Source organism: Carya illinoinensis, chromosome 10, assembly GCF_018687715.1.
Source record: "Carya illinoinensis cultivar Pawnee chromosome 10, C.illinoinensisPawnee_v1, whole genome shotgun sequence".
In the NCBI taxonomy this organism is placed as follows: Eukaryota; Viridiplantae; Streptophyta; class Magnoliopsida; order Fagales; family Juglandaceae; genus Carya; species Carya illinoinensis.
The window spans coordinates 15,656,730-15,675,803 of record NC_056761.1 but is presented as its reverse complement, the minus strand read 5'-3'; the positions used below and the strand labels follow the sequence as shown (position 1 = coordinate 15,675,803).

Here is a 19,074-nt window from a genome sequence, read left to right as displayed (position 1 = left end):
GAGAATTAAAAAAAAAAAAAAACTAAAAATTAACAGAAATTTGTCCAGCAAATGATCCATTTGACAATTTGGGTAAAAACTTCTCCCCAATCAGCACCGAAACATTTCTAAGTTTAATTTCCGAAGTTTATATAATAATTAAAAAGAATCCATGTACCATAAGGAAACGATTGCCTAGAAGTCGCTTCATCTCCCCAAGAAGGAATTGTAAGCATCACACACAAAAAGTAAAAACACTAGAGCGACTTATTAACTGCACCCGACTATAAACATATAATTACATGGAGTAAATTGGTCAAAACATATGTGCGACAAACATCCATGTACAGCATATCAGCCAGTTCTGCCAATATTGTGTCATTCCAATAAATCTTTTCAAGTCAAAATCAGTGACAGGAAAAACATTTCAAAACTATATCACCAGACTAAAACATGGAATGCTGATCAATCCAATCTAAAATTTCCAATTGCATGGGTATTCAACCTAAAACCAGATAATTTTTCACCCGTCGGCATGGGTTTGTCATCTTAATTATGATAAGAAACCTTTATCCCTCCTTCCTGCCCAAGTATCATACTGTGGCTCATTTTTTACCAACATTGCTGATTGCTGAGTGAAAACTAAGAATGATTTGGTAAAATAAGCTTCAAGATTTCAAAAATACATTCCTGGCTCAAGCTGGCAACTTAAGTTTTGTATTGTTTTTCCAGCTGCAAAACAAACAATTCTAATTGTTATCCATTGAATACGAAAGTGTTGGAATGGATCCTCATCAAGAATGTGTCATATTTCATTACCTAATATAGTAATAGTAAAAGAAGTCTGCATACAAAGCTGTCTGAACAAGACCAGAGATGCAGGCTGCAAAATTTAGAAAGATCTTATATGTATATTCACATGCAGCAGAACCCAAGACAAACTCTTACCTATCCATTGCTTACCTATCCATCGACTGAAGTGTGTCTCTGTGAAGTAGCGATATATCCAGTTAAGGATGTAAAATGCACGATATGCCCTGCAAAATGAATATATGGACTGTCAGTTCTCCTTCCATGAATTGAATTCACATGCACGCAACCAATATCTTTACTTATATGAACCATGATGCGGACACAAAGGCTGTTAATTGCAATAGAAAACAAGGAAAATAAACAGGCAGGCACGGTCATTTGCTTCAAGGGGAAGCAAATACGGTAATAACAAGTCATACTCTTGCACAAAGCTGCATGCTATTCTGATCTAAGTTTTACAAACTAGGGCATGTATCTAGGTTTCAAGAGTTCCGCTCCAAAGGTTTTCCACAGGACTGGAGTATCCAAAAGATGCTTACCCTTGTCACACCATGTAGAAATGGGTTGGGAGAGTGAAGGGTGTAGGTGACACCAAATCATACTGATTAGATTTATCATTCATGAGTACACAAACCCAATTCATGGAGGAAAATCAAAAAGTTTAAAGGAAAGGTTAGGACCAAAAAAAAATTAAGGTTATGTATTTATGTGTGCGTGTGTATAGTGTATTACACAACCGCTTGCGCGCGCGCACACAGAGATGTATCTCTCTAAAGTGGTTCAGAATTCTTATCAACCAAAATAACTATATATTTTGCATTATACCGTTTTAGATGGGGAGCACAAGATGCCCACATATGATTTCAAGGTTTACAGAATTGCTATGATGGATGTACGAGGTGTATCCTTTTCATGAGGAATACAGTTCCCGTAACTTGTTTACCAATTGTCTTATTTACGAATATAATGCCCATGAAAACACAAACAAGCAAACAAAAACAAAAAAGAAAAGAAACACAGACATTTACATGCAAATCCATTCACAATTATCTCTTTACTACTTTCAGTAAAGAAGGATGTTTACAGAAAACTATGGAACAACATAAAAGTATTTACACAATACAAACCAGACACATCATGTTGCATTTAAGCTGCAAATCCGTAAGGCCAATGGGTTTTTCTACTCATCGTCACACCACACTTATTTTAATTTTTTTAATTTTTTTTTGGTTTTATTCTTACTAAACTAACTGAATTCTTCTACTCATCATCCATATGCCACACATTTGGTAAGAGAAAAATAATTAAAAAATAAAAAATTATGTGTGGTGTGTGGGGATAACGAGTAGAATTTTTCAATCTTAAATGAGAAATGAATTCAATAACACAAAATGATAGGCAAGAAAATGAATGAAAAACTTTATAAACATACAATATGGATAATTCCTGAGAGGACGCTTGTAAATAAATACACATACCCAAGAAAGAAAACATATTGCCCAGTTAAATTGTCCACATTTCCACTTCGCTGTAGTAAAACTAACTGGGGAAGAATTGCAACTGCCTCCAAGTATATTGAAAATGCCCAGAAGATCTATAAAAAGTTACAACAATGTTAGTAACAGACCATGTTACTTTTTCCATTTTTTGCAATTGGTGCTCTTCCATAATATTTTTTATTACTTGTAAAAAAAGGCAAAAGTGCAACTAATCGTGGTTTTCAGTCACATTGAGTGAATGTTTGGCAATTGTAGACTGTATTCCATACATCACCGATTTTTGTACAAGTTTTTAATTATTTGTACCAAGGTTTTTCCACAAGATTTTTGTACAAGTTAACAGTTCAACATATTTTGTGATATGAAATATCAGAAGCACAATCAAGCAAATTTACAGTCTCAAAAAGTATATTAAGGACAAAGCTGAATATTAGGTATGAAACTATAGAAACCCTATAGACCAAAGCATCAAAGCTGAATATTGATGGCCCTTGACCACCACCTTGGATGCAGTCTTAAAGATAAAACTAAACATAGGATTCGCTATGAAATGGCCAATGAACCCAGACCCATTCGTACAGTAGCAAAACAATTGAACTGGTAACAACTCCCAAGACTCAATTTGCAAAGTCTAGTTATTTAACAAAACACAAGGAAACAGGTCCTTAAGTTAGAGCTTTATGCTAAGAAAATAAAAGGAAAACAACTCTCTCATATAAAGAATTTTCTCCATCTCCATGGAGTAGAGTTCTCATCGCAAAGGCATCTCCAAAGCCAAAAGTGAGATCCACTGTACTTGAATGCAAAGAAAAACTTTAATAAATTACCTCCACACCAAATACCACTCATTTATTGAGGGAAATTATAATGAACCTGATACTTCAAAACTCTCATCTGCAAAATTCTTTCAACAGTTAACCTAATATTAATACACTTCCTCCTCTCTATTGCCTGGAGAACATCAAAAGGCTTGTGAAACCAATAGAAGTTAAGAGTAAATATTAACAAAAATTGGATGGGTGGTATCCATTCTATTTTCTTACAAGTACTTGTTAAAAGCACAAAAGCTCACTACTCATTGACAAGGGAAGTAATACAAGAGAAAGCCTAGAAGAGAACAGGTCCAAATAGCCATCCATTATAATCAGACCATTCTGTGTAAAAGTAAAATATTCATTAAGCTAGAAGAAAATTATTTCCGGAATTTGGAATGAGCATTATCCTATCTCTTCAAAAACCACAGACATCATCCACCGAGTATAAAATATCTCAGGATGACTAATTAAAGTTGACAATGAACCACCTCTTGAAACGTAAACTTCTCATTCACAAGAAGCGCCAAAGCAAAGCTTGCAGCAAGGAGAAAGTAGTGGCGAAATGTGTCAAGCTGTTTATCATATGAACGCCTCACCACCCGGTTCCTCTGCATGCACCACACAATGGCCGTAGAGCTCACTATAAACACGAGCTTCATAATGGTGTTATAGACAGAGATAAAGTCCGTGAAAAGGTCCAAGTACCGTGCCAGAAACACCAGTGCATAAAGTTCCTGAGTCTTGAGCGAAATCCCTGATATGATATACCAAATTATCAACTAATACTAGCGTCACCAAGTTACTTCAATCAATCATAACCGTAATCACATATAGACTATTTCTCCGTTCCTTTCCCGACAAAACAAAAGGTGCAATAACAAATAGAAATCCTCGATTCTTAAAAGTTTTCCCTAAGTCAGCTGTATGAAATATCACTTCACTGAAACTCATCAACTAGCTATCGGAAGAAATCTCACTACTTCTTTAGAGGAAACAATTAAATTACAAAAATGTAGTACTTCAATTTTCATTTTCTTTCCTTCGCTAATTATTAAAGCAACAAAACGGGGGGAGGGGAGGGAACATTAAAACTCATCAACTAGCTATCGGAAGAAATCTCACTACTTCTTTAGAGGAAACAGTTAAATTACAAAACTGTAGTACTTCAATTTTCATTTTCTTTCCTTCGCTAATTATTAAAGCAACAAAACGGGGGGAGGGGAGGGAACTCGTTCACTGAAAGGGTGAATAGATTAAGATAAATAGTTCAATAAGATGCCAAATCACAGAATATATCAACCAACAGGGACTGAGAAAATTTAAGGGTTGCTTAATGAAGATGGATTCAGTACTCGAAATGAAAATAAGTTAATTATCAAATAAAAGAAAAAATAGATAAATTGTGTCCATTTAGTTTATTTAACATCCTGATGTTTTCTCGGGAACCAAACGGGGAAGAGAGAAATGAATACAAGTAAGAGGTAAGGGGGAGATTTAACTTACCTGAGCAAGATTTGGTTGCGTAGATTTTGAGAAGCAGGACCAGGATGCTGGTCAAGTGCATCATATCGCCGGCGAACCTGAAAATGTTCATGGCTTCAGAGGCCAAGCGGCGAAGATTCGTGCCTTAGATTTCTGGCGAGCGACAGGAAGCGCTGGTGTTGAAAAAGGAATCCGAGGAATTGAATGCTGGGATTTTCGTTTAATGATTTTGTAAAAGATGTGCGAGCGAGGGGAGGAGATGACGTGGTAAGCGGAAACTCCTTGGCGACGGAGGAATGTTACACATTGCAGTTATTTTAAATTTTACATTTTAAATTTTTTATTGATTGATATCTCAGTTAATTAACCGGGAAGTAGGGGTGTGATCGGTCTGATTTGGTCTGGTCTTTAACAAAATTTAGGATTGAACCAGTATGTACCGGTTTTATATTTTTTAAAACCGATTATGCACCGGTTACTCTTCTAAACCGGTATTCCGATTTTACAGATTTTCTGTCCGGTTCGGTCTGATTTTATCAGTTTTAATGTACTATATTATATAATATTATATAATATATAATATAGTATATTATAGTATTTTATTTCATTCCTTTCGATCTGTTCATTACACATGCACCCAAAATTCTTTCTTAACACAAAAATTCAGTTTTCAAACATGACACATGAAAATGCATACAAACAGTATATATGATATTATGGCACATCACCCATCAGATAAAATACACAAATCACAAATTCAAGTGCACAAATCCACAAACCAACTTCAAAAATAAACCTATCCTCCAATCTGGCCCAAAACCCATATCCAACAACAACTACACTAAATTTCTCAACACTTCTTGGACTCAAGTCCCATCACAACCAATCAGACTGCAGAAAACATGTTGGTGTAGAAATATATTTAAATCTCAAAAAAATTATTTGAAAAATTATTTACAACGATGAAAGGCAACTCCGAAAGATCAAAGGTGACGCCAAAAGTGGCTGAGCAGCGGCAGATCAATGTTTTCAAGTGATGTCTGTGGAAAATTTGAAAGGGAGTTGAGGGAGACTTGGGTTGGCCATGGAGGGCTTATGGAGGTCGGTGGAGTGGATGGTGGTGGCTGGAGACCGTGGGTGGTGGTGCATGGTGAAGATCGACAAAAGAGAGAGAGAGAGAGAGAGAGAGAGAGAGAGAGAGAGAGAGAGAGAGGCTATGGGAGAGTGAAAGAAAGTGTGGTGGCTAGGGGTCATGGTGGGGCATGATATTGGCTAGGGGAGGTCACTGGTGGATGAGGAAGCCATTTGTGGTGGTGTAGTGGCCAGATGCAAGTGGATGGCAGCGAAAAGGAGAGAAAACCGATGGCCTTTGGTGTGTTCGTGGGAGAGAACAGTAGTGAGTTAAGGGTTGAGCTTGGTTGAGGGTGATGGTTGGCAAGAGGGGAAGGTACCGTGGGGGTGATGGCGCTGCACAACAACGCAAAAAGTGTAGAACCAGAATGGGTTACACACAACCAAAGAGAGAGAGAGATGGAGGTTGGGGTGGGGAGGTTGTCGGCAGGTGGTGGACTAGATGGTGACGGCTAGTGGCGGCATAAGGTGGCATGCTGGAGGTGAGAGAGACGCACGGGTAGAGAGGAAGAAGGAGTGGTCGTGTGGGCTGTGGAGAAAAATGGAAGAGGAAAAAGAAAAAGAGGAAAATGGAAGAAAAAGGGAAAAAGAAAAAGGGAAAGAAATTAGATCCAGTCTGTACATCTTGGGATCTTAAAACTGATCCAGTGAAAATGATTTAAAATAATAATTTAAATTTAAAAAAAAACACAGTAACTAAGTAAAATAAAATAGTAAAATCAAACAATAAAATAATTTAAAATAAATAGAAATTTAAATAATAAACAATAAATAATAATAGGAAAAACACATTGAAATAAATTTCACACTTAGAAATTATAAAATAATAACACGAAAATCATCTTAAATTTGAAACAAGAAAACCCATAATAATAATAAATAAAATAAATATTTAATTAAAATACAAGAAAATATGGGGTATCACAAGGCACGGTTTGGGATCTTTTGACCCTAAAATGTGTTTGGCTTCAGAGTTGAAAGAGTGAGATAGATAAAGAGACATAGAGAGGGAGCTCATCATTGTTTACGTATGGTTGGCACAATGAGGCATTGACAAGGATGGCCAGAGGGAAACCGAGCACAATTAAGGTTGGAGATCTTGAACCCCATAAAGGTATGAGCTTTGTGACCGAGAGAGGGGGGAGATCAAAGAAGATTACTGATGGACTTGGTTGGAAAACCTAAGGATGGTAGATGGAGATGGTAACGAACTAAAAACATAGGGCGGGAGATAAGAGAAAGAGAGTGAGATGTTGGACATGGGAGAGGGAAGGGGAAGATGATATGGAGAGGAGAGAGAGAATGGGGGAAGGAAAAAAAAAGGAAAGATAATTTAAGGTTTATGTTGGGTATGAAAGGTGTCATTTTGTCAATGGGCTGGCTAGTTAGGCTGGGACTGGGATGGTGAACACTTTAACACCCAAGAAATATTGCATCTCCTTGAGGTCTTTAATGACCAGTTGCTAGATCGATTACTTGTCTTGTCAAGACAAAAGTCAACTAGTTGGTAAATGATTTATATATTGAAAATGTCTACCTATCATACTCACGCACCGCACATTATATCTATTTTAATTTTTTTATTAAATTTTCCTCTAACAAATAAGTGGTGTATGAATGATAAATAGAACAACTCAATTAGTTTAATAAGAATAAAATAAAATAAAAAATAAAAAAATAAAAAATCATAGTAAAATAAGTTGACAGTATGTTCGATATTCCTCTAATTAGTATTCTATATATTGTGATCGATCGGTGTTTGTATTTTTTCTTTAAGCTGTAAGTACAGTGGTGTATTTGATCTGTGCGATAATGCCTTTTTTTTTTTTTTTTTTTGAAGGAAAGCAATTTCATTACTAAGATTGATTTGGTACATTACAAGCTAAGTCATCCATGATGGATCTTTTGACTTCAACAGGGCCATCTTCCAGCCAAACATTTTCACTAGAAACTCTAATTGCTAGCTTTGCTGTTGTATGAGCACTTACATTAGCAGATCTATGTACAAAGACTAGTTTTGACGCAGGGCAGGCTGCCATAAGTTGTTGTAGATCCTTAATCTTCTGTCCAGACTATGAGCTGTCTTCTTCCTTTGAGTTTACTGCATCTATAACAGCTTTTGCATCCCTTTCAAAACAAACTTGTGGCAATCCTAACTCAATTCATAACTCCATAGCTCTGTGAAGATCATAGCTTTCTGCTTGGAAAACCGAAGAGACGTGCTCCTTAGGTGTTGTCAAACACCCCAGTACTTCCCCTTCTGAATCCCTTATAACCACCCCTATCCCCATTCTTCCACTAGCTTGATCAAAAGCTGCATCAAAGTTCACTTTATAATTAGGCCACATAGGTGGTTTCCAAGGCTGGCTAGATTCATTTGTTTGTCTTCCAGCTGTTCTCTCTGAATTTTTTGTCAAAATCTCATTGTACATTGCAAGGTCTACTTGTTCCATTGTGGTAACTGTATTGGGAGACTTAAACACATCCTGAAAAATCAGACCATTTCTCCTTGTCCATAGGTGGTGGAATACAGATGCCAGTTCTAACTCTTCCTAATTCAGTTTCACCACCATTTCTTCCCATATTAGTTGGAAATCATGGAAATTCCTTTTCCATTTTTTGAAAAGCAGAATCCCACCCCTTACATCTGCTGCTGCAAGACAGTCCTAGACTACATGCACAACGGTTTTAGGTTCTCTAAGACAAACTGGAGTATTACCTTCCACTATGTTCTTTCTGAAGAGATTGTCTCTAGTGGGAAGAATTATGTTGAAGCATTTCCATAACAGCATTTTGACCTTACCTGGTACATTAAGGCACCAGATCTTTTTCCATAGGCCATTAGCAGACCCACTTGAGGATGTGTCACCTGTGCTTCTTTTTTGTAATAAGGTTTCCAGGAAGTTGGCACTCTTGACAGAGAAAATCCCTCTTGCTGAAGCTTCCCATATCCTTCTGTCACATGACCCTTTGCTGCTCAATGGGATAGATTGGATCAACTTTGCTTCATCTTCTCTGAAAACTGCAGCCACCACCTCTTTTTTCCATAATATGGTTACCTTATCAATCAATGCTTCCACCCTGGTTTCTATATCAAAGGTGTTCATGGGAGTCTGGATCTGATAAGTCACAGATGAGGTAGCCACTTGTCCTTCCACATTTTGATGCTTTTCCCATTCCCCACCCTCCATACCATTGCTTCCTTAATCTGGCCTCCAAGAGGTCACTATGTTGAAAATACTTTTGTTTGAAAACCCAAGAAACCAAAAGGTTTGGTTCCATCATAAATCTCCACAATTGTTTTGCAAGAAGTGCTTTATTGAAACAACTGAGATCCCTGAAGCCTAACCCCCTTGATTTTTGACTGAACCCAAAAACTTCCAAGTTTTCCAGTGAATTCCTCTCCCTTCCCTTTTATTGCTCCACCAAAATCTGGCCAATAAGGCTTTAATCTCTTTTAAAAGTGGAATTGGTAACTTAAAGACACTCATGGCATATGCTGGAATAGCCTGTAAGACACTTTTTTTTTATCAAGACTTCCTTTCCAGTAGAAGAAAGAAATTTTGTTTTCTAGCTGTTAATTCTCTTCCATATCTTTTCCTTCAGACTTCTAAATGAATTATACTTTGATCTTCCAACCACTGTAGGGAGGCCGAGATATTTGTTATAGTCATTGCACCTCAAGCCATTTACTTGTTGTAAAATGAAATCCCTTGCTTCCCCACTTCTATTAGAGCTAAAATAGACACTGGTTTGTTCTTTGTTTAAAGTTTGACTAGAAGCTTGCTCATATTGTACCAAGATATCATGAATTACATACCGCTCCACTAGCTTTACCCTACAAAAAATAACACAGTCATCCACGAATAGGAGATGGTTGATTCTTAATCCATCCCTTGTTACTGCCACTCCCTTAATCAGCCCTCTCATTTAAGCTTGATGTAGTAAAGCACTAAGTCCTTCAACACATATTAAGAACAAGTAAGGTGACAAGGGCTCACCTTGTCTCAGTCCTCTTAAAGGGATAATGGCCTCCCCTGGGATTCCATTAATGATAACAGAATATGAGACTGACTTAAAATATTTCATCAATAAATCTATCCATCTCTGTCTAAAACCCAGTCTTAATAACACAGCCTCTAGAAAGTCTCACTCAACCTTGTCGTAGGCTTTAGACATATCTAGCTTGATTGCCACAGAACCTTCTTTTCCTTTCTATTTTGTTTGCATTGTATGAAGAACCTCATAAGCCACCATTATGTTGTCCGTTATCAATCTCTTGGGGATAAAGGCACTTTGGTTCCAAGAGATCACCTTATCCAACATACATTTCATTTTGTTTGCCAAGACCTTTGAGATAAGCTTATAAACTACATTGCAAAGGGAGATGGGTCTGAAATCATGTACTGAAAATAGGGGAGTTAACCTTAAGAATTAAAGCTAGCTGTGTGTGGTTTAAATCCCTTGGTAAAACTCCTAATTTAAAGAAATCCAGTACTGCTTGTGAGACCTCAGGCCCAACTATTCCCCAATGTTTTTGAAAAAAGCCTGCACTAAAGCCATGAGGGCCTGGAGGCTTGAAAGTGGACATTTGCTTGAGAGCCACCTCCACTTTCCTTTCTGTACAATCCTTGTCCAGCCACTACTTCATTTCAACTATAAGCCTTGGTTCCAAACCCTGAAGGCTCTGCTCAATACATACTGAATTAGGTTGTGTCGACTTGTAGATTGCTGTGTAGTGACTCTTGAAACCTGCTGCTATGTCTTCCTTTTCACTCATTACTGTTCCTTCCATATCTAGTATTCTAGTGATGGTATTCTTTTTCCTTTTGTGATTAACACAGGCATGATAAAAGTTTGTGTTTTTGTCTCCACCTATCAGCCAATGTCTCTTTGCCCCTTGCCATGCTTCAGAAACTATCTCGCTACATCCTTCTTCCTTGTTCCAATTGGCCTCATATTTAAAAGAAGTGTGGTATCTGTATGCTGAGCACCTCTCAAAACTACAGGATAGTAGTATTGGGCTGTGATCAGAACAGATAGCTGGAAGTGTTTCCACTGAAGCCTCCGAGTAGTTTAATCTCCATCTTGTGTTGGCTATAGCTGTATCAAGTCTTTCCTTAGTGAAAGACTCATCTTCATGATGGTTACAACATGTGAACTTGTTTCTTTTCCACCCTAGATCAAGCAGGTTTCCCTTCTCCAGAAGGTTTCTGAACATGCTCATGAGATTTTCATTTCTGGGTTCCCCCCGCCCCCCCCCCCCCCCCCCTCCTCCTTCTCATTATTAAAAAGAACCTCATTAAAATCACCTATCACTCTCCATCCCTCCTAGGCTTGAAAGAGGAAAGCAAGCTCCAGGCCTGTTTTCTTAAGTTCGAATTTGGGTGCCCATAGAAACAAGTCAAAAGCCACTTAAAATTGCATTGGGCATCATTCACCATTACATTAATGTGGCGTTTTGAGAAATTTACTAGCTCTAGTAGATCTTTCTACTTCCACGAAAGAATGAGTCCTCTACTTCTACCTACTGCCGCACTTACAAAGTAACCCTTGAAATTGAGAGTTTTAGCAATACTGTTAGCTCTAGCATAGGTTCCTAAGCCCCCAACAGTTCCAACTTAAGATCTTTATTTCTTCTAGTCGGGCTGACTCACAGCCACCACCAACTCAGATTGTTCATTTTTAACCTCCAAATTACCCACCAAAGCAGGTTTTCTGGATTTCTTTTGAGGAACAGGACTAACAGTACTTACCTCTATAGCACGTTTTGCACCTTGAGACCTTGTGGAGATGGAAGAGGTTGTTGAGCATTTTTGCACCCAGGCCTGGCGTTTCCATCTACGTACCTCCTTCTACATTAATTGACTTAGAGCAGGGTTTAGTATTTGCCCTTTTTTGTTTTCTTCCGAGCTAGCAACCGTAAGAGGACTGAGCCCATTTTGTTTAAGAGGAAGATCTAGTGTACCATAGAGCCTAGTCCCTTTTTTTGGCCCAGAGTTCACTTCGGTTTCCTTGCCATCTTCCCGCCTAAAAATACCCCTCCTAGAGTTTGAGAAAACTTTTCCCCCCAAGATAGAGGGGAGATTAGCTTCCATCACATCCCTTCCTACCTCAAGATTCGCCGACTTCTGACCATACCAGTTAGCATCTATATTGGCTCCCCTTATTGTTGTTATAGGTTTCTGTACCTGAGGGAGAATGGAACTCGCCTATACTTTGTTTAGCCCTTCTGCCGACCACCCTTTTGCAATGCTTCCCTCAGGTGTTTCCTCCCCTCCCCGACCGCCAATTTTCCTTTTTTCCTTGCCCCCTCTCCACTGTATTTCGCGTTTGACTAGACCAACGTCTAGGAGCACCCTCAGCCCGAAGCCATGGTCCAAACTGTGACTTAATAGCAGAGTCTTCTTCACTATGGTCCCCTCGATTTGCTTGACACCCCTGTTCTTCATGAAGAATCCAACCACAGTGGAAGAAAATCTTTGGTAGCATTTCATATCGGAAGTGAACCTAATGTTTTGTGCGTTGGACATTTATGAATCGACCCCTAGCAATAGGCTTTTTAAGTTGTAACTTCACCTTTATACGTAAACACCTCCCCCATCCAATGTTGTCCTCCTCGACGTCAACTTCTATTACCTTTCCCACCAAGTTTCCTATTTGATTGCCCCATTCCTCCGACATACAGCCCAAAGGTAGATTATGGACTTGCATCCAGAAAGCTTCACTTTCGAAAGCTATTTTCCCCGATCTCATTATTCTGTCGTAGGGCATAAGTAGAAACAATGCGTTATCAAAAACCATGGTTTGCCTTCCAAAATTCTGTGTAAATTCGCATGTGTTTCGAAGGTAATAACAAAGGTATTTTTGTCGACTTCTTGGAAGGAGGCCTTCTTACTAATCCTCCAGATCTTTGCCATTGTATTGCTAGTCAAATCCTTCCCTACCACTTGGTTAGAGCAAACCCTCCCAATCAGACTTTTTTCTCCTTTCCATCGTATGTCTTCGTTCCCACTACCATCCACTTCCAGCACCACCTCCTCCTCCTCTGTTAATTTAAGCTTCCTCCACAGATCCTCTAGGCCTTCAACTCTGGGACTCTCTCCTCCATGCATGATGAGACTTTAGCAAATCTACGTAAAATGCACTGAGAAAAGGGTTACTGAAAACCCCACCTCTGGATTCGCTTGGAAGTTGACCATAGAGGAGACTCAATTTGTGATCGGAATAGTTAGAACATGACTACAATGATGCCTTTTAATGGTACAATATAATTCTAGTATTTTCATGAATTTGTAATCCTGTATATATAGGGAATCCGATGGAGTTAAATAAAGACTCGGTTACCTTGGATCATCCTAGATATAGGAGTATTAGTATTGAATTGGCTATTCTATTAGGCAAATTTTACTTAATATTACAATTTTTTTGCTTTTTGTCTATTCCACTCAATTATTCATCTAAATTTTGTATAATAATACAATATTATTTATTTTTAAATTTTTTATTATTTCTTTAGAATTTTGTTTTTCATACTTTACAAATCTACTGGTTATAATTTATTATTTAATTAAATAAAATATATTTTATTTCAATTATTATAATTTATAACAAGCATTTTTCTGATGATTTTTTTTAAACATAACGATTATATAGTTCACTTTATTTAAATTATTGCTTTTTATTTATATTTTCAATGATTAATATTTGTAAGTGAGAATCTATTGGTACTAAATACCTAAAATTCATATATTACCAAGAAGAGAGGCTCATAAGCATTTGTTCCAGAATCAAACTATATATGTGCTACTACTAGTCTCTCGCAACCATTTTTCCCGCCTTGGAGAGCGATTGAAGAGAAGTGTGTAGTCTTCTTTCTCCTGAGAGGAAGAAGCGTCTGGTCTCTTGCTTGCATTGGTGAACAGAGTACTAAGTTGGTTGAGTAACAAGCAATGGAGGAAATGGAGGAGGTTTGGAGGCGACTGAAACTGAATGATGAAGAAGACTGTCCGATAGAGATACAAAAGAAATGGACTGGTGTGATGTGAGGGAAAGGAGATCGCATTCTGATAGGGAAAATTGTTCTGGAAAGAAGGATTGGGAAGGATACCGCCAGAACTATGATGGAAAGAGTGTGGAAGGTGGGTAAGCCTCTAGAATTTCAGGAAATTGATAGAAACTATTATGTTATCACTTTTGTTTACCGTAGAGATAAATTGAGAGTGATGAATGGTTGTCCATGGTTGTTTGACAATCACCTGTTTGTTTTAAAAGAATTTGATGGAGAAACTCAACCTAGCATGATAGATTTTGATCATGCATGCCTATGGATTCAGATGTTGAATTTACCACTGAGCTACATGAATAAGATGATGGGGGAAGTAATAGGGAGATCTATGGGGGAGGCTGTTGAGGTTGATGTACTGGAAGATGGATCAGGTTGGGGTAGATGTCTGAGGGTGAAGGTTGAATGTGATTTGAAAAAACCTTTTGCCTGAGGAAGAACAATTGTAGTGGATGAGAAGAAATGTTGGGTACCTTTTCAGTATGAAAAGTTGCCGAGGATGTGTTTTAAATGTGGTAGAATAGTCCATGAAAAGGAAGGTTGTAAGGAGATTGCTAAAAGCTCTGGCCAGTATGGTGTTTGGCTTAGAGCTATACCTTAATTAAGAAAGAATACAGTATAGAAAGGGGAACAAAAAGAAAAAGAAAAAAGGAGGAGAGGGAAGATCAAGGGAGTCAGACTTTGAATATTGTGAAGGAAGATGGGGTATTTCAAAAGGATGAGATTAGAGAAGAAATGGAGGAAATAGGAAGTAAAATGAGAAAGGAAGAGATCAAACAAAAGGAGACTCAGGTTGGGGAACCACAATCTCCAGACCTATTGCAAGATGTGAATAAGGGGAGGCCTGGTGGGACTGAAAAGCAAAAGGAATTCCAGGTTTCTATATCTGGAAATGAGTAGTTAATTGAGAATTTGTGTGTAGGTGAAGGGGATGATAGTAAGAAGGTCTCAAGATGGAAAAGGAGAACTAGATCTAGGCCTAAGTCAGGTAAGACTTCTAGCCACTCCTTGATAAAAAGAGGTTTTGAGGAGATTGAAGAGTTCAGTGAGATGATGGTGGATGGTAAGAGGTTCAAGGGTAATTCTGAGATTGTTTGTGTTGAGAACAGACCAGGGGTGGTGGTTGCTGAGCAGCGGCACCCAACATTATGAATATTATATGTTGGAACTGTCGAGGGCTTGGGAACCCTCGGACAGTTCAAGACCTTAGCCTATTGGTTAAGGATAAGTGGCCCACACCGGTGTTTATTTGTGAAACCAAAACAAAAAGCTGTAAAATTTCAAATTTACAGAGGAAGTTAGGCATGGAAGGATGCCTTGTGGTGGATTCTGATGGGAGGAGAGGAGGTATGGTTTTGTTATGGAGGCATGAGCATGTAGTAGAGGTGATTAATTACTCAAGTTGGCATATAAGTGTCATGGTTAAAGGGGAGAAGGAAGGAAAGGATTGGCAATTCACAGGTTTTTATGGGCACCCTGAAACAAGAAAAAGAGAGCTATCTTGGGAGTTGTTAAGGTAGTTAACGCCTAAGAATGGAATTGCTTGGTGTGTAGGGGGAGATTTTAATAAAATATTGTGACAAAATGAGAAGGCGGGAGGTAAGAGAAGACCAGATAGTCAGCTCAATTTATTTAGGAATGCATTGGAGGATTGTGGCTTGAGTGACATTGGCTGTAGAGGTAGTGCTTATACCTGGTCTAATAAACATGATGATAATTCTTTTACAAAAGAAAGGTTAGACAGGTTTGTAGTAAATGAGAAGTGGAGATCTGATTTTAAGGAGATAAAAGTAGAGGTGCTAATTGGAAGATGCTCTAATCATCAACCTATTTTACTTTCTATTACTCAAGGAGAGCTGAGAAAGAGAAGACAAAATTATCCTTTCACATTTGAGGCTTGTTGGATGAAACAAGATGATTGTGATGCTGCAAGAAAAGGTTGGTTTGTTATTGGAAATGGAAGATATCAAATGGAGACAACGTGCAAAAAGAAATTGGTACACTTTGGGGGATAAAAACACTAGATTCTTTCATGAGTGTGGCAATCAAAGAAGGAAAAGGAACAAAATACTATCAATACTAGATAATTATTCAGTGTTGAGAGAGGATGAGGAGGGTATTGTAGTGGCTTTTCGAGATCATTTTTCTGAGGTGTATTAAAAAATGAGTAGCACTAAAGCTATCCCAAGTGCAGGAGGATGTCATGTAATAATTAGGAATAAATTCCTAGATCGTCTCTTCAGGGAAAGTTGCTTAAAAATCAAACTCGTTCAAAAAGGTGAAAAACTTCACAAAGAGAAAATAAAATGATGGTATGTGCAATGGATGGAAAAGGGTACTAGTCATGGACTAGATTCATGTTTTTAGATTTTGATTGTCAGATTGGAATGTAAAGGACTAATAGATTAAACTCAGAAATTAATAAAACTAAATTAGGAAGTAATTGACAAAACATGCACTGAAAATTGAAAAGTCCCAAAAATCAATGTTCTAGGGTTCATCATTATATTCAAATCACAAATTCTCAAATTAAACCACCGTAATTGTAATCACTATTAAAATGAAAGCTTAACGAAATGATAAAAATAAATAACATGAATTAAATGAATAACAAATAAATTACTCAAACGTCTAAATCAAAATTCTCCAAAATAATTCAGAAACTCAAAACTGAAATGAAATAGCAAGTAGGGAATTGAAAAGATCAAGCCAATTGAATGGAGATGAAGATTCGAAGCGGTGGAGGAGGCTGAGCTGCAGTGGCAATTGGACCCCTCAAGGAGTTCTTCAATCTGCTGCAGTGTGAGTGAATGATCCAGTGGAAATTGTGTAGCTGCGTGAATGATCGATTGTATGAATCCTCCTCTCCGAATTTGAACGAAAATCAAAGGAAAAATGAATTCTAAGTGTTTCTCTAATCAAAACAGAGTTTTCCAGCCAAAGGTCCGTCCTTAGATGTAAAAAAAAACATATATATACTCTGACGGCGGAATAAACCCTGATCTGTAAAATACGATATTTGCTCGAGCGGAGTGTCGAGCGAACATCGAGTGTTCGACTCTGCCTGAATTCGCTGGAGCGGCCTGTCGAGCGAACATCGAGCGTTCGACTCTGCCTAAGTTAGCTCGAACGGCCTGTCGAGCTAACATCGAGCGTTCGACTCTGCCTGAATTCGCTCGAGCGGCCAAATGCCTCCGCTCTAGCGATCTCTTTTCCCGCAACTCGCTCGAGCCCACTGTCGAGCGGAAGTCGAGCATTTGAATCTGCCTGACTTCGCTCGAGCGGCCAGAAGCTGCCGCTCCAGCGATATGTACCATAATCCATATTAATCAACAGTTGATAAAATTAGAGCAGAAATTCATACTTTTAATCAATTAAAATCACAACTTTGATTTATTCATTTTTCCATATAAAACCAATGATAAAGTAATGAAAGAATTAATATATATTGGTTCCAAAAGCATTAAAAATGCAATAATTCAGCTCAATCAGGAGGATATTGCAGTGGCTTTTCGAGATCATTTTCTGAGGTGTATTCAAGTGCCAAGCCATCAGAAGAAGCTATAAATGACTGCATTGCTGAGATAGAGCCAAGAGTGTCAGAAGCTATGAATCACTTTCTTGAGAAGACTTTTACAAAAGAAGAGGTGGTGATTGCATTGAAGATGATGGGACTGATAAAGGGTTAGAATTGCATAATTAAGTTGTTTAAATGAGTAATTTATTTTATCAAATAAGAATTGAACACTTAATTATGCATCAAATTCTAATATTGAATGTCAAATTAATTGATGCCAATATTTTTGCACATCAAAGTCTCATATTTGCCCTTAAAATACTTAAACTATAATATCATTTCATTTATATATTGTATGGCATTTATGGAAGGAAAGAAAGAATGGGACCTATGAGAAAATAGAGAAGTTAATTGTGGTTTTATGGAATCTCATCTAATAGAGATCAAATGCAACATCATTCGGATCACACCAACTCACACATGAAGAAAGAAAATCACATGGACATCAACCACTCACTCGGGCACCACATGAACAGCAAACATGCAGACCATTCACCACATGGACAGCAACCACTCATTCGGACACCATGCAGCGGACTCACACATGCAAACATGCAGACCATTTACACAAGCAGCACCACACGGACACCATGCAGCGGACTCACACATGCAAACATGCAGACCATTTACACAAGCAGCATCACATGGACAGCACGTTGCAGAAAAGTGACACACCCACTCACTCTGATATGCAGCAGCTGCTACAACAGGAGAAGAGAAATAACACATGCAGAAAACGTGGACCAGCTCACACATGCATGCACACATGTACACATGTAGACCAGCTCACACATGCAGGACAGCAGCCACTCACACATGCAATGCACATGCAGAACGAAACTCACTCGAACAGTAGCCACTCACACATGCAATGCACATGCAACAACAAACTCATTCGGACAGCACACAACCTGCACGTTGCAGAACACTCACACAAGCAGAACACTCATTCGGACTCACACATGCAACACACATGCAACGAGGAAACGTAGCTCATGCATCATGCTAGATTTCGTTGGAAAGCAGCATCAGATTTAATTCTTTCTTTCTTTTTTGGATGGGAGGCAGCAGAGGATTATTTGGTTTCAGCTTTTGGCATGTGAATTGCATTACAAACCTAGCACTAGGCACGTTGCAGGAGATCACATGGAAGCACTCGGACGTGCAGCAGATCAGCAGAAGAATAAAGCTGTTGGCCCTCAACTTTGACAGAGCTGGACTTCACTCAAAGAAGAACATGCTGGAGTGCTTTTTGGTTCTACACCTGGGGAACACTCGGACGTGCAGCAGCAGCAGGAGATCAGTATTTATTTAGCTGGAGGCAGCAACATATGCAGGAGTTTTTACTTATTTTCTTGGAGTTTAGAAGCTAGCGGCAGCAGCAGCTTGTTTTTAGCTTTGAGTTTTATTTTATTTTATTTTCTTTTGATTTAGTAGCTAAGCTTGATTTTTATTGTTTCTTTCATTTTCATTCATTTTTTTAGACTTCACCTGGTTTTCGTTTAGCAGCAGAATAGACTAGTAAAAAAGTTTATTCATTTTCTCTTCTTTTTCATTTGGACGGAATGCAGTTTTAGTTTTTTTCTTCTTGTTTTTTTTTTTGTTCTTTTCGTTTACGCTAGCTAGACCTCAAGACGGAACTCTTTTTTTTTTGCTTCATTTTCTGTTTTGGCTGGTTATTTGTTTTCTTTTTCTGTTTTTATTTTTCAGGCT

The 19,074-nt window shown here is 38.1% G+C and overlaps 2 protein-coding genes across 2 annotated transcripts; both read right to left on the bottom strand.

Annotated features, from left to right (window-relative positions):
- Positions 1-228: 228 nt before the first annotated feature.
- On the bottom strand, positions 229-4,852 carry LOC122280015 (ER lumen protein-retaining receptor A-like). The gene is made up of 6 exons (XM_043090957.1): positions 4,610-4,852; positions 3,595-3,860; positions 2,271-2,386; positions 943-1,016; positions 799-862; positions 229-711 (listed from the first exon to the last, which is right to left on the bottom strand). The coding sequence occupies exons 1-6, from the start codon at positions 4,698-4,700 to the stop codon at positions 675-677; spliced, it is 648 nt and encodes a 215-aa protein (XP_042946891.1). The 5' UTR covers positions 4,701-4,852; the 3' UTR covers positions 229-674.
- Positions 4,853-10,361: 5,509 nt separating this feature from the next.
- On the bottom strand, positions 10,362-10,940 carry LOC122278474. Its single transcript, XM_043088660.1, has one exon. The coding sequence runs from the start codon at positions 10,938-10,940 to the stop codon at positions 10,362-10,364; it is 579 nt and encodes a 192-aa protein (XP_042944594.1).
- Positions 10,941-19,074: the final 8,134 nt, after the last annotated feature.

Coding starts and splice junctions, on each gene's coding strand:
- LOC122280015 (XM_043090957.1), bottom strand. CDS start 4,700: ATGAACATTTTCAGGTTCGCCGGCGATATGATGCACTTGACCAGCATC. Junction 2,387..3,594: donor AGAAGTTTACGTTTCAAGAG/GTGGTTCATTGT, acceptor AACTTTTTATAG/ATCTTCTGGGCATTTTCAAT. Junction 1,017..2,270: donor CAATATGTTTTCTTTCTTGG/GTATGTGTATTT, acceptor TTCATTTTGCAG/GGCATATCGTGCATTTTACA.
- LOC122278474 (XM_043088660.1), bottom strand. CDS start 10,940: ATGTTCAGAAACCTTCTGGAGAAGGGAAACCTGCTTGATCTAGGGTGG.